This window comes from Otolemur garnettii, unplaced genomic scaffold (assembly GCF_000181295.1).
Source record: "Otolemur garnettii isolate 467f Iridium unplaced genomic scaffold, OtoGar3 scaffold00057, whole genome shotgun sequence".
Classification (NCBI taxonomy): domain Eukaryota; kingdom Metazoa; phylum Chordata; class Mammalia; order Primates; family Galagidae; genus Otolemur; species Otolemur garnettii.
In genome coordinates this window covers 6266097-6279861 of record NW_003852452.1, presented here as the reverse complement: position 1 = coordinate 6279861, position 13765 = coordinate 6266097, and the positions used below count along the sequence as shown (strand labels likewise).

The 13765-nt window shown below is 40.1% G+C and overlaps 1 protein-coding gene across 1 annotated transcript in view; it reads left to right on the top strand.

Annotated features, from left to right (window-relative positions):
• ITPR2 (inositol 1,4,5-trisphosphate receptor type 2) overlaps window positions 1-13765 on the top strand; it is a 482247-nt gene that overhangs the window by 138370 nt on the left and 330112 nt on the right. Inside the window, exons 12-15 of the mRNA XM_003792467.3 lie at window positions 1028-1127; window positions 1621-1781; window positions 6831-6972; window positions 8961-9122. Of these exons, the coding sequence (XP_003792515.1) occupies window positions 1028-1127; window positions 1621-1781; window positions 6831-6972; window positions 8961-9122 (565 nt within the window). The remainder of the gene's footprint in view (window positions 1-1027; window positions 1128-1620; window positions 1782-6830; window positions 6973-8960; window positions 9123-13765) is intronic.

Below are 13765 nucleotides of genomic sequence, written 5' to 3'. Positions count from 1 at the left end.
CTCCCTCTCCCTCTCCCTCTTCTTCTCCCTCCTCCTCCCCCCTCTCCTCTTCTCTCTCTTCTCTTACAGTCTTAAGCTGTCGCCCTGGGTAGAGTGCCATGGCGTCATAGCTCATAGCAACCTCCAACTCACGCTTAAGCTGATCCTCTTGTCTCAGCTTTTCTATTTTTAGTAGAGATGGGGGTCTCACTTTGGCTCAGGCTGGCCTCGAACTCATGAGCTCAAGCTATCCACCTGCCTTGGCCTCCCAGTGTGCTAGGATTATAGGTGTGAGCCACTGTGCCCGGCTGTATGTATTTCTTTTTAAAGACACCTTATTTACTACACATTGTTGATTCATTAACATTGAACTCCTGGTCAACAGCACCATAATTTGTGCCTGAACAAAGCTTTTCCAGCACAGATATTTTCTCTGTAAGGCCCATCACAGCCTTCTTGTGCTCAGGAACCCTGGACAGTGCTTCAGCACTACACTTGGGGGCTTCAGACATCAAAGTCACCAATCAAAAGCACATAAATGTGAAAACATGTGACACTAAAAGCACAACAAGGACCAGTTGATAGTATGAGAGCCAAAGCAAGAAAACAGAGTATCCCTTCATTTACCTCAGCTTGGAAATGTGCCTATTGGGTGACTCAAATTTTTGCCTCTCTGGGTGTCTTTGAATGACTACCAGAACTTAATGAGTATTGATTTGGGGTTACAGATAAATTTTAGTGAGTAGAATTCACAAGTATAGAATCCATAAACAATGAATGGGGATGAGATCTCAGAATTTGCATTTCTAACAAGTTACTGGGTGATGCTGAAACCGCTGCTCAAGGGACCACACTTTGAGAACCATGTTAATACTGCATGCTTTGGAATAGTCTATAATTCAGAATTTTTCCTTAAATCAGAGGGATTGTGAGTCACTTCCTAATTTTAAGATATTCTAAGTTCTCATCATGTATGAAACTATTAAATATATCAATATGTAGGCATGCTAATTTTCATAATCTGTTTTTTATATTGTTTCGCTTTTAGAAACTCGTATGTTCGGCTAAGGCATTTATGCACCAACACATGGGTAACCAGTACTAGTATCCCGATAGACACAGATGAAGAGAGGCCTGTTATGTTGAAGGTAAATGTTACTGAGGATGGTTTAATTTTTAGCCAAATACTGTGTGAATAGGTCACTTTCCTTACACTCTGCCTTCACCTGTATTAGAGATTATAGTGACTAATTTCATCAAGCACACGCTTGCCAGTTACTTCCTTTACTGGACTGCGTGGGTTGGCTGCAGCAGGGCCGTGGTAGAGGAGGATGTAGCACAGACACAGGAAAGAATGGGGGCAGCATGTGGAAAGATCAGATTTCAGGATTGTGTTTGCGCCATTGAACTGAAGCCCGGGCAGGTGTGAAAGGGATACATTTCCAGTGAGACTTTGGGAACAGGAAATGGGCGTGAAGAATCTCTGTGTCCCCATAGCCTTTCGTAGTAGGCTATGTGTGTGGGCTATGTGTTTGGACTAGGCACTCTTGTCTTGTAATTTCTAAACAGTACTAGATGTGTTGGTCTTCCAAGAATATGCATAGATATGTAGAAAACTAATCCTATGGTAAAATGTTTCAGATTGGAACCTGCCAAACGAAAGAAGATAAAGAAGCATTTGCCATTGTGTCTGTCCCTCTGTCTGAGGTCCGAGACTTAGACTTTGCCAACGATGCAAATAAAGTGCTGGCAACCACAGTCAAAAAGCTAGAAAACGGCACGATAACTCAGAATGAAAGGAGGTCAGTAACCTTTTCAAATGGCTCTTTTTTTTTTTTTCCACTCTGTTGCCCAGTCTAGAGTGCCATGGCATCAGCCTAGCTCACAGCAACCTCAAATTTCTAGGCTCAAGCAATCCTCTTGCCTCAGCCTCCTAAGTCACTACAGGTGCCTGCCACAACACCCAGCTAATTTCTCTACTTTTAGGAGAAATGAGGTCTTGTTCTTACTGAGGCTGGTCTTGAATTCCTGGGTTCAAGTGATCCTACCTGTTTTGGCCTCCCAGAGTGCAGGGATTACAGGCGTGAGCCACTGCACCAGGCCTCTAATGGCTCTAAAATCAAGAGTCAGTCATCCGCTCCTGCAGTAAACCTCAAGTGAATGAGAATATTTAGAACATTCTTACTAGCAGTACACCTGCTTCTGAATGAAGTAGGAATTTGATTATTCTTCATCATGGTGAGTGAATGAAAATGGTTAAATTAAAATCTGTTGGAATATTTACTTTTGCCATTTTAGCTTGGCTCGAAAATAGTTGTTTTTGTTACTCTCTGATCCTTCCAGTCTCCCTTGCTAGCTATGCATTGAAATACTCCTTGAAGAAAAGGACAAAGATTCAGATTACGGGTGCCGCCCCCCCTCCCCCCAGCTGGCTGGAATCCTATGCAAGTCACCCTTCCTCAGTTACTGCTGCAGGAGAGAATCTTAGCTTCTCAAAAATGATTCTGCGGAAGGTGCTAGACCACGACTGACCAGCGAGCACAGCTTTCCTTCCCCTGCTTCATCCCCCACTGTTTTGGAGGGAAAAACAATAAAGAAAAGAGAAGGCTTTTCCTGAGAAGTATAAAGTTGCGATTATTGATCTTAATTTAGAAATTTCAGAAAAGCTGCCTCCTATTAAAATTCATTCAAAGCTGTCTGTCAGCGCTGTCAGAATTATTGGCACAATTGAATACATTTATATTATTTTCTCAGTTTTAGAACTCAAGGTAAAATTTTTTTCTTAAAATAATCCATAACTCTTGACTTTTTTTCCTTATGGAGAATGAAGTTATTATTACATTTTTTTTTTAACTCAAGCCCAAGAAGAATGATACAAAGTCCACGGGATGATTTTAGAATAGTGCAGATCTGTCTCAGAATCCCTTTCTCTCCCCTCCTCCCACAGGAGTGACTCTGGAGTCACACAGCTCCTGTACTGTGCTCCAAGACCCTCAACCCTGGGGATTTTTCAGTGGAATTTTCTGCTCTTATTCTACGTAGCTGTACCAGTAAATAGAGAGCGGTAGGAATGTGTTGTGGAGAAAGGAGGAGGGAGAATATAGGGGTGTTCACTGCTATTCAGAGCTTGAGGTGCCCTCCTTAACCAGCATTTCTGCACTATGTTTTATCTCTGAGTGGGGGCTCCTCTGAAGCATCTAGAGGTCAGAGATGTGATATTGCAGTATTGCTAAAGTCTTGGTATGTCTGTCTGTGGGGCTAATGTGGTGGCAGAGGTCACAGACAGTACCCATGTTTTCATGCAAACTTACAGTCTTGAGTGGCATTTCCACGGTAGAAGCTCAGGGTCTAGAATAGGGGCCATCTGATGTGCAATCACCAGATCAGGTGACTTTCCGATGTTTGCTTCTTGGAGCAACATAATTTTGCTTTAAATTTTATTGGCCAGATAGGGGTCCACTGGCTACACCTGGCCTCTGTGGTTTAGTAACTGCCTGATGCCTCTTTTTCAATATTCCTTTACTTCAGATTTCCCCATCATTTTGCTTTAGTTATGTCTCTTGTGAGCAGCAGAAGTCAGCATTTAAAAAGTCTAATCTGATAGTCTTATCTTTTTTTTTTTTCCTCAAGACAAAGTCTCACCCTGTCACCCAGACTGAAGTACAGTGCTGTTATCATAGTTCTCCTCAAACTCCTGGGCTCAAGTGATTGATCCTTTTGTGTAGCTGGGACTATAGGCACACATGACCACGCTGAGCTAATTTTTCTTTTCTTTTCTTTTTTTCTTTTTTGTAGAGATGTGGTCTTGTTCTTGCTCAGGCTGGTCTTCTATTTCAGTGTGCAAGTTTAATTACCTTGTGTGTGTTTAATGACGTTGTGTTTGATAAATGAACTTGGACTCATTATGTTCCCCCTCTTTCTTTAGCTCGTTTTCTTTTCCTTTCATTTCTTTCTTGATTTCTATTAGATTGACAAAGGTTATATTTCCCCTCCCCTCATTTTACCTTTTCTTCTACTGATGTAGTAGCTTTAGGTCCTATTTATGTTCTTTAGCCATACTGTTAAGTTTTTATTTATTTTAGTTCTATATTTTTCTTATAAAACTTGAAGTTATTAATATTTCTTTATTCCTCTCATGGGAGAAAAGTGCCTCAGTGTGTTTTAGTTATGCATTGATAATCTCCCCATCATCTTTCGTATAAGACAAGAGGTCAGAAGAGAAGTTGGGCTTCCCCAGCTTCTGTGGTGTCACTGTCAGAGGGGATGGGCTCTTCAAGGAGGGTTAACATATACTCATCTTCAATCAAGACTATTCATTTTTGTAATAATCACACCATTAACCATCACCAGTTTTCAGGGCATTTGGAAGACTTTGAAACAGAGTGATCTGTAACTGCTCAGAAAATTGTGCTAATATATCTAAACATTTATTAAAATTATTGAAACAGCAAGAGAAAAAATATCAATAATTTTTAAAAGGAAATATAAATATTTATTCTCAAACTGGGCTTATATTGAGCAGATAGCAATGGGTTTCAATTTAATTTCAATTTGCTGAAGTAGCCTGAACTCAAGAATTGTTTTGTTATAAGAGCAACAGAATGATTTAGAAAACACTAAGTCATAATTACTAGAGAAGTTCATACCACATTTTGATGCACAGGAAACAGGTTTTACATTTCTGTGGTTGCCTTCCAGATTAAATTAAACCTAACCATGTCAGTGAGTCCTATGAGACCCATTTTCCAAAAGAAGCAGCTTGGGTTAAAATTTAAAATGAGCACACCAAGAAAACATAGGATCTCTGGAATTTAGGAGGGGGGGGTTTATGACCCCTGGAAATATGCTGAAATTTTTTTGATACTTAAATTCTGGATTGTGGGCATGTGTTCTTGGCTCCATTAAAATACATTCTCTTGAGTGGCACCCATAGCTCAGTGGTTACAGCTCCAGCCACCTACACCAGGGTTGGTGGATTTGAACCTGGCCCAGGCTAGCTAAACAACAATGACAACTGCAACAAAACAATAGCTGGGCGTTGTGGCGGGCACCTGTAGTCCCGGCTACTTGGAAGGCTGAGGCAAGGGAATTGCTTAAGCCCAAGAGTTTTGCTGTGAGCTGTGATGCCACAACACTCTACCAAGGACGACATAGTAAGACTCTGTCTCAGAAACAAATAAATAAAAAAAACCTAGCAATCTCTTTCAGGAACTATATTTGGAGATAGAAGAGGATCAAGATGTTTCCTTCTTCCCTCCCTCCCTCCTCCTCTCCCTCCCTCTTCTTCATCCTTCTTTCCATCCTTCCATCCTTTATCCTTCCTTATCCTTCAACTTGGCTAAATAGATCCAGATATTTTCTGATTGAATAAATCCCACACTTTTCTGGAATCATTAAAGCTCTTAAATTATAGTTTTCTTGTTGATGTGATCATGATTGACCCTGCTAACAGTGAATGATTATGCTAGCAGAATAAAATTAATTTAAACATTGGCTCAGTGCCCATAGCTCAGTGGTTAGGGTGCCAGCCACATACATTGGGGCTGGCGGGTTCAAACCTGACCTGGGCCTACTAAACAACAATGACAACAACAACAACAAACAAAAAAATAACCGGGCGTTGTGGCAGGTGCCTGTAGTCTAGCTACTTGAGAGGCTGAGGCAAGAGATCTCTTAAACCCAAGAGTTTGAGGTTGCTGTGAACTGTGATGCTTGAGCACTCTACTGAGGGTGACATAGTGAGACTCTGTCTCAAAACAAACAAATAAACAAATAACTAATTTAAATATTGTTGGTCAGCTTTTGTCTTATTCCAAAAACAAAATTCTTTGTTTGTTGCTTAAGAGAGCTGCACTTCATCATCAATAATAACTTAAAAAAATCCCTTAGTCCTTCCGCTATGAATTTCTAATCCGTTTACCAGTTTAAGTAATAACTTGAACCCATGCCCAGTCCCTCAATCTACCAATACAAATAGAAAATGATGAAAAGCAGGCAAAGAGAAAGAAAAAAGTGAGGGAGGAAGGTTTTTTGCAATACTTCAGGTACTAAATGCTGCTGCAGTTCAAGCAATAGTTATAATAATAACCAAAATATGATTTAAAAGTGAAGATAAGTGTATGGTTCTAGAATACTATGATTTTTATAGGTCATTTAATACCTTCATAGCAATTCAGAACGTCAGATTGCTTACTGTGTTTCTGTTCACAGATCATTTACATTTTTTCTGTACATTGGGTAAATTGAAATGTAGTGAGGATTAAGACGTGAAGTCTGAGTTAATAGTAAAGAAAAGATTTAAATTTAGGAATTTAGAAATATAGCTGTTCTCCCTTAAGAAGAAATATTCCGCTTTGCTGGGCATTAGAGAAAAACTCAATTACATTCACATTTGGCTGAGAAGGGGTTTGGTAAATTCCCACAGGTCTATTGCACGCTTCCTGGGTGAAGGGCACAGACATAACCCACGCTTTAACCTCGCTAAAGCAAACTACATAACGTAATTGTTTGTACCCCCGGGTTAATCTGAAACAAAACAAAACAAACGCTTCTGGTGGTGGCATCTGACCAAGTCGCTGTAGTTGGGGCTCACGTGGCTTTCTTTCATAATAATCTTTAAAAATACTTGATTAGATCTGGAGGCGGGAATAGGGGATTGGAGGAACTGAGGAAGGAATGTCTTTGTGAAGGTTTAGGTAGGCGGCCATAACTGCATTAGATACTGTTTTTGTGAATTAAGTTTTGTTATGGAATCCTTTTTTAGTGTTTCACTTCTTAGTGTTTAATGTAATTGTTTTTTCCCCAAATTAAGCACACCATGGAGTAAAAACTTCCTTTTCTTTTTATGGTAGATTTGTAACCAAGTTATTGGAAGACCTCATCTTCTTTGTTGCCGATGTGCCTAATAACGGACAAGAGGTTCTGGACGTGGTCATCACGAAACCAAACCGAGAACGTCAAAAATTAATGAGGGAACAAAACATACTGGCCCAGGTGAATTTTTTCATGCACTAAATTTGCATATTTTGATTTTTGAATTGCAGCATCAGGAAAGTCCTTTTATTATAATAGTTGTCTATTACCATGTAACAGATGACCCCAAAACTTAGTGGCTGAAAACAATGGACACTTACATTATCTCACAGTCTCTGTGGCCTGTGGATCTGGGAGTGGTTTAGGTGGGTGGTTCTTGCTCAAGGTCTCTTACAGGTTGCTGTGAAGGTGTTGTCAGGGGTGGGGGGTGCTGGGGGAGTGGGCTGCAGTCATCTCAAGGGGTGCCTCAAGGAAAGGTAGGTGGCTTTTCTTGGAAGTGAGGAATCCAGACGAGAACTAGAGAGGGCACTCAGGTGGAGGCTACCTTCATTTTATAATCTCATCTTAGACTTAGCATCCCACCAATTCTCCTGTGTTCTGTTTGGAATCAAGTTAATGAATCCAGCTGTCTGTCAAACAGAGAGGATTTCATAAGGATGTAAACACCAGGAGGCAGGGAATATTGGGGCCATCTTGAGGTGGCCTATAGTAGACCTCTAAAAGAACTTGCATGATCAGACTAGCTCCAGAAAATATGCTGGAAAAATTTGTAGATAGAATTTCCATGACAACTTGGAAGCTGCCATTTTGATCTGCTGCCTACTTCTTTCCTTCTCTTCCACAGGAAAGTAGGGCAGTCTTCTCATCTGCTCACAAGTGCTCTATATATACTATGCTGGTTTATTTCCCTGAAAGTGTAGAGTTGTTCCTATATTACATCTTCTTGAAGTTGTGCAGAACACATCAGTGTGTTCATTCACCTCCTAATAGCAGACACATGCGGAATGCCTACTTTCATGTGTTCTTTTTATAAAGCAATGGCTGTCTGCTTCAGTGAAGTATGGACTCAGGGAAGATACTTAAAACATAAAAATCATGTTATGAATACACTGTTCTTACTGAGTTGGGAAAAGCGAATAGTGGACATAGTTTTAATTCTTATCATGTGTATAACTGATTGTTTAAAAAAACAGTTTTCTCAAACAAAAGGTTGCAAATCTAAGGGGACAGTCTTTCTGACGTCTGGAATTCTTTTATGTAAACCATGGGATTTCAAGGACTTTTAGAATCTTGAAAGATCTGTTAATATTATCTTAAACAATATATGTCACGTCTTTTATTTCGGTATTATAAAGTTCAAGGTTTAGTAAATTCAGAATTATTGAAGAAACCTTAGTTCATATCGTATCTCACAGACTCCTAAGGATAATTTCTCTCCCTTTTGTTTTCTTCTGTCAATGTTCACGCTCTTTCACAGACTGCTCATCCTCCCAACTCATCTCCAGGTGACCCTGCCTGCTGTTTTGCTGCCTAAAAGGGCTCCATTCTTCAGTGCTTTCTAAATGCTTCCAAACCACTAACCTTGCCAGACTGGCGCACCGGGTACCACCAGCTGCCCGTGTGGCTTTTTGTTTGTTTCATTTGAATACTGATACATTCATTGACTTGGCCACGTCTTTGTGCACCAAACACTGTCAATTAACTCTTTTCTAAAGAGATTGAGAAGCACTGTTTGGAGGCAATTTCCTGATGTCAATTTCACATAAAAAAATACGTGTTTTCTGTATTTTGATTTTGAAAAGTTGTTGAAAATAATGAGCAGGAACTATAAAGCCTGTAGCTGTCAAACCGTATTTTATCTGAATATGTTCATGTGACTTGGGACAAACATCCTTATAGTTCCTATTTTAATAAAATAGAATTTCTACACAAAATTGAGCATTTTATTCAAATAATGTTTTTGTCATTCTATTAAGCAGTGTTGTTATTCTTTGATATGTTGGTTCTTTATCCTAAATCCGTTTTATTTTTTTCCCCTTTACATTAATACTGCTCAAATATCCCATAAGTATTTTCACTTGGTGCTATCATTTGGAAGAAAATTAAAATGAGTTCCAGAACGCACACCTTCATACATCAGACTGGGTTGTTCTTTTTGTTCCTGATAGGTATTTGGGATTCTCAAGGCGCCCTTTAAGGAGAAAGCAGGAGAAGGCTCAATGCTAAGACTTGAAGATCTAGGGGACCAAAGATACGCTCCCTACAAGTACATGCTGCGGCTCTGCTACCGTGTACTGAGGCACTCGCAGCAGGACTACCGGAAAAATCAGGTCAGAGAGCGGGGCCTGTTTTTAACTCAGTTTTGGATTTAAAGTATGGGCAAGGTTCTTTGGTTACTCTTCTAAAATTTCGCTTTCAAATGAAACGTTTTATACTGGCAACACACGATCATGATCTGTAAATATTTTTGAACTGACATGTGTTTATCCTTCCTATAAAATTAGAATTGAGAGAGGATGCACTGGGCCCTTGTATGTTAGTGATGGTAGCTCCTGCTGGCCAGGAGGCATTCTGGATTTATTATGTAAAGAGGAATGAAGCGTTTTTTTGGCTTGAGGAACTTGTGAGGTATACAAGTGTGCATAAAATACAACGTGTGCATCTGAAATATAAGGGGGACAGGATGAGGGGGCATGAGAGAAAGGACAGCGTGATGGGAATTCACAAGTGGGAGAGCTCAGCCGTGGCTGTGGGAGCCAAGGAAGAATGTTGGAGAAAGAAGCCTTAGAGTAGGATGAGAATCGTTTTCATGGATTGTATAGGAACAGGTATTTTAGGAAGAGAAATATATGCAGTGAGAGTGATGGATGGTGGCAAGGGCACATTTGCCCCAAGGAATCTGTGGCCGCAGAGGCCGGGAACCCAGGTTGACCTAGGGATACAGTTAAATGTTGCCAAGTGCAAGTGAATTCTTTTAAGTCTCATTTTTATCTTAAAAATACATAATATTTTGCATTGTGTTCAATATTGTGAATACTTGATAAACATTTAAACATTGTTTGAAATTAATTATTATTTGATAAATTTGTGTCCTGTGTTTCTTGTAATTCATTTTGAGTGACAAATGTGGTATCAGGAAATTTTGCTGATGAGTGTGGTCTGTGAGGGAGGCTGGGAAGGTGGGTTGGGCTAAGTCATATAGAGCTGAGGTCTAGGACAGTGATTTTCAACTGTGAGAGGATCATGGGTGTGCCTCAGAAATTTTTAGAGATCATCAATTGAATTATTTTTGAAAGCAGTTCAAAGCACAGTATGTAGATTATTTCTTTAACTTTTTGTTTGATAAACATAATTTAAGTGTGCTGTGGAAGTTAAACTATAGGTTCAAGTGTGCTGTGAGCTAAAAAAAGTTCTTAAACCTTGGACTAGGATGTCTAACACAGAGGGTGGAGGTTCTTTGGGAATAGTTTGTGGTATTTATTGTGTGTTTACTTTCTGCCACACTCAGTTCTAAGTACCTTTTATGAATTAACTTAGCTAATGCTGAATTGAGATGAGGGGCGCAGGCACAGAGAACTTAAGTCACTTGTTGAAGGTGACAGTTTTAAGAATAAAGCCAGTGTGCAAACCAGGCCTTTAGTCATCACACTCTTGCCTCTTGGTAGTTTGAAAGATTTTTGGCAAGGAGAAAAAAAAATATTTGCTTTAGGAAGTTTGTGATTAAATATTTTGTCTTTGAAATTCTGTTTAAAGATTAATAAAGGGCCAAAAATAATATGTAAAACATCAGCCACAAGATAATTAATATGGCCAATTATACCTGCAAAGGGACAATATAAACACATCCTTAGGTATTTTCTGTTAGGATCCTAGTTATAATTGTTCTTTTGATCAAAATGTTGAAATGCTATCTCTAGAATTATTTTTCCCAACTTCATTGCATTCCTTTAAGATGGCAAGATAAAGTAGGTAGAGTTGTTCATGTTTTATTGGAAGAAAACTTAAGTTCCATAAGGTCAAAGGACAGACCTTCCAGCACTGAGAGGCAGTGTCAGAGATGCGCCCAGTGACAGGCCCTGAACTCTGCAGTGGCCTTGAGGGAGCATGAGGGATAGGAGGAGGCTGTTCCACCCACTCTCCTTGTCCCCATTTCTCTTCCTGAGTCTGGAGAGTTACACGTGCTAGACAGGTCACCACTCTACACGTAAAAGCCATGCTGTAGTACAGAGATTGAAAGGAACAGAAGCAGCCAGCAGGTCTACTTAGATTGCCTGGAGCCCCCAGTCCTCTCGGGTCCCATGATGATGCCATCCTCAATTATGAGCAGCTTCTGGAAGGCTGCTGAGGTCCCCACTCCCCTTCTACTATACCCAGCACTGCCCTGTGCTTTGGTGCCACGGCTCCCTGGGTTTGGTTATTCTGCTAGTGCCTAGCAGGTTCTTGGGGCAGCGTGTCTTAACTGGTGTTAGTTTTCAGTCTCTCAATGTCTGGCACACATTGGTTCTTCTCACTGCACCCTTAGTCTTAGCCAGAGATTGGGCCCAGCGAGCTGAGGCATGTACAGTTTCTGCTCTGAACATGCTCATCTTTCTGACAAGTAAACGTGTGTGTGCTCGCGTGCACACACACACATACACACACACCCCCTACCTAGTCACATCACTCCTTTCAGGTAAATGTTTTTGTATTCCAGGGACCTGCTTTTGGGGTTCCTTTGGAGTATATGACTGTGGGCATCTCCCCAAGAGGTAGATCGTATTGCTGACAGTAGAATAAAGAATCTCACTGGGTGTGGTGGCTCACGCCTGTAATACCAGAACTTGGGAGGCCAAGCTGGGTGGATTGTCTGAGCTCACAAGTTTGAGACCAGCCTGAGCCACAGTGAGAACCCATCTCTAAAAAATAGCCGAGTGTTGTGGTGGACGCCTGTAGTCCCAGCTACTTGGGAGGCTGAGGCAAGAGAATCACTTAAGGCCAAGGGTTTGAGGTGGCTGTGAGCTGTGATGCAACAGCATTCTATCGAGGGCGACATAATGAGACTCTGTCTCAAGAGAAAAAAAGAATAAAGAATCCCAGTATTTGTTGGGAATTAGATTTTGTTTCCCCTCCCTTTCTCCTACATGTTCTAATGGAATCTCTGTGATAGCCGAGAAATCTTTCTCTCATTTCTATTGTATTAAGAAGTGCTTTGTATTAAGCATAAAGCAGCTTTCTGATGTTTTTAAAACATGGTTTAAAAATGTAGGCAGAAAGACCATCTCCTCTTTTGCATAATTACCTTGTTCCTCTTTATCCTCACCTATGTGTTATAGTCCTAAGAGAGAGTTCATTTGTGATTTAGCACTAATCCATGTCTTTAATATTGAGCTTGTGTTTACTATTATTTATAGAACTTGATAGCACTTCTAATTTCATTTGCTACTTTATTAACATCTTGGACATTTGCCTTATGCCAGAATATAACTACAGGAGTCATAAAAGTGTGTAAATCGATATATATCTTTAAAATGATATACTAAGAGACATTCACTTTACTTAACTGGCTACCCAATACACAAAGCCATCATCTTGAAAGGCCACAAAGATGCTGCCTAGAATATAATTAGAGTTGTGTAACTGATAACATTTTCAAGGAATAGATACATTCCAGTAAATTTTACCTAAGGCAAAACCACTTTCTAATCAATACATTCTTTTATCATGGAAACAAAGATACATTCCCAAGGAGAATCTCTCAAAAAATCATAGTGAAAACTTTTTTTTTGAGACACAGTTTCACTTTGTCTCAAAGTGAGAGAGTACAGGGCCATGGTGTCATAGCTCACAGCAACCTCAGATTCTTTGGCTCAAGTGATCCTCTTGCCTCAGTCTCCCCGATAGCTGGGACTACAGGAGCCTGCCACAATGCCTGAGGCTCGCTTTTTTTTCTTCTATTTTTAGGAGAGACAGGTCTCGATGTTGCTCAGGCTGGTCTTGGAACTTCTGAGGTCAAGGGATCCACCCACCTCAGCCTCCCAGAGTGCTAGGATTACAGGCCGGAGCTACCATGCCTAGCTCAAAATGAAAACTTTTGATTGTTAAGAGGGGTCAAGTTCACCAGTTCCATGGCTGTGTGAGGTGTGCTGTTTGTAGAAACAATGTGGGCAATGAGCAATAATAGTGTTTTAGAACACAGGAAAATTGGTGTGAAAAACAAGACGCAGATTAAATAACACAACTGAACCTTTCCAGTGGTGCTCTCTTGCTCTTGGAATATCCTTTTTGCCCTTTGTCGTGGCCTATAGGATGCTTTTGACTTACCTTTGCACCATCAGCTTTGCCTTCTCCTCACTTAGCATATTCAAGCTGGGATGGCACTTTTTGCTTATAATCACAGCTTGGTTGTTGGCACTTCTTCCCCAGCTGCCTAGATGGCTTTCTGTGAGGGCTTCCCATGGCTGTCCTCTTCTAATCATTTCTGATCTAGCTTGAATGTCACTTCTTCAGTGTCTACCGCATCTAAACTTGCCACCTTTTCTCCAGCCCTGTGTTTCCTTTCACTTCTCAACATGTGAAATGAACATATTTGTCTGCTCATTACTGCCTTTTATCTTGCTAGGATGTAAGTTCCATGAGAGCTTATCTATCTTGTTTACAGCCATATCCTGAGTCTCTTACATGGTGCCTGGATTGTCAGAGGCTTTAGGAAGTATTTATTGGGTGAATGGATCTGATCAATAAAGTGATTAATCATATTATCTTGTTTGATAGCTTTTTACAGTTAAACAGTGCATGAAATTTTACCACGATTGTAAAGAAAAGATATTATAAACCATTGTAGTATATAAAAAGGAATCAACCCAGTCCATCTTCAAGTAATAGCATAGATCTTCAAGTAATAACATAGATCTCATGCCTCACGAATGAAATCTCAGGCAATAATTTTATTTTTTATAATTATGCCAAAATTGTTCACTATAACTTTTTTTTTTTT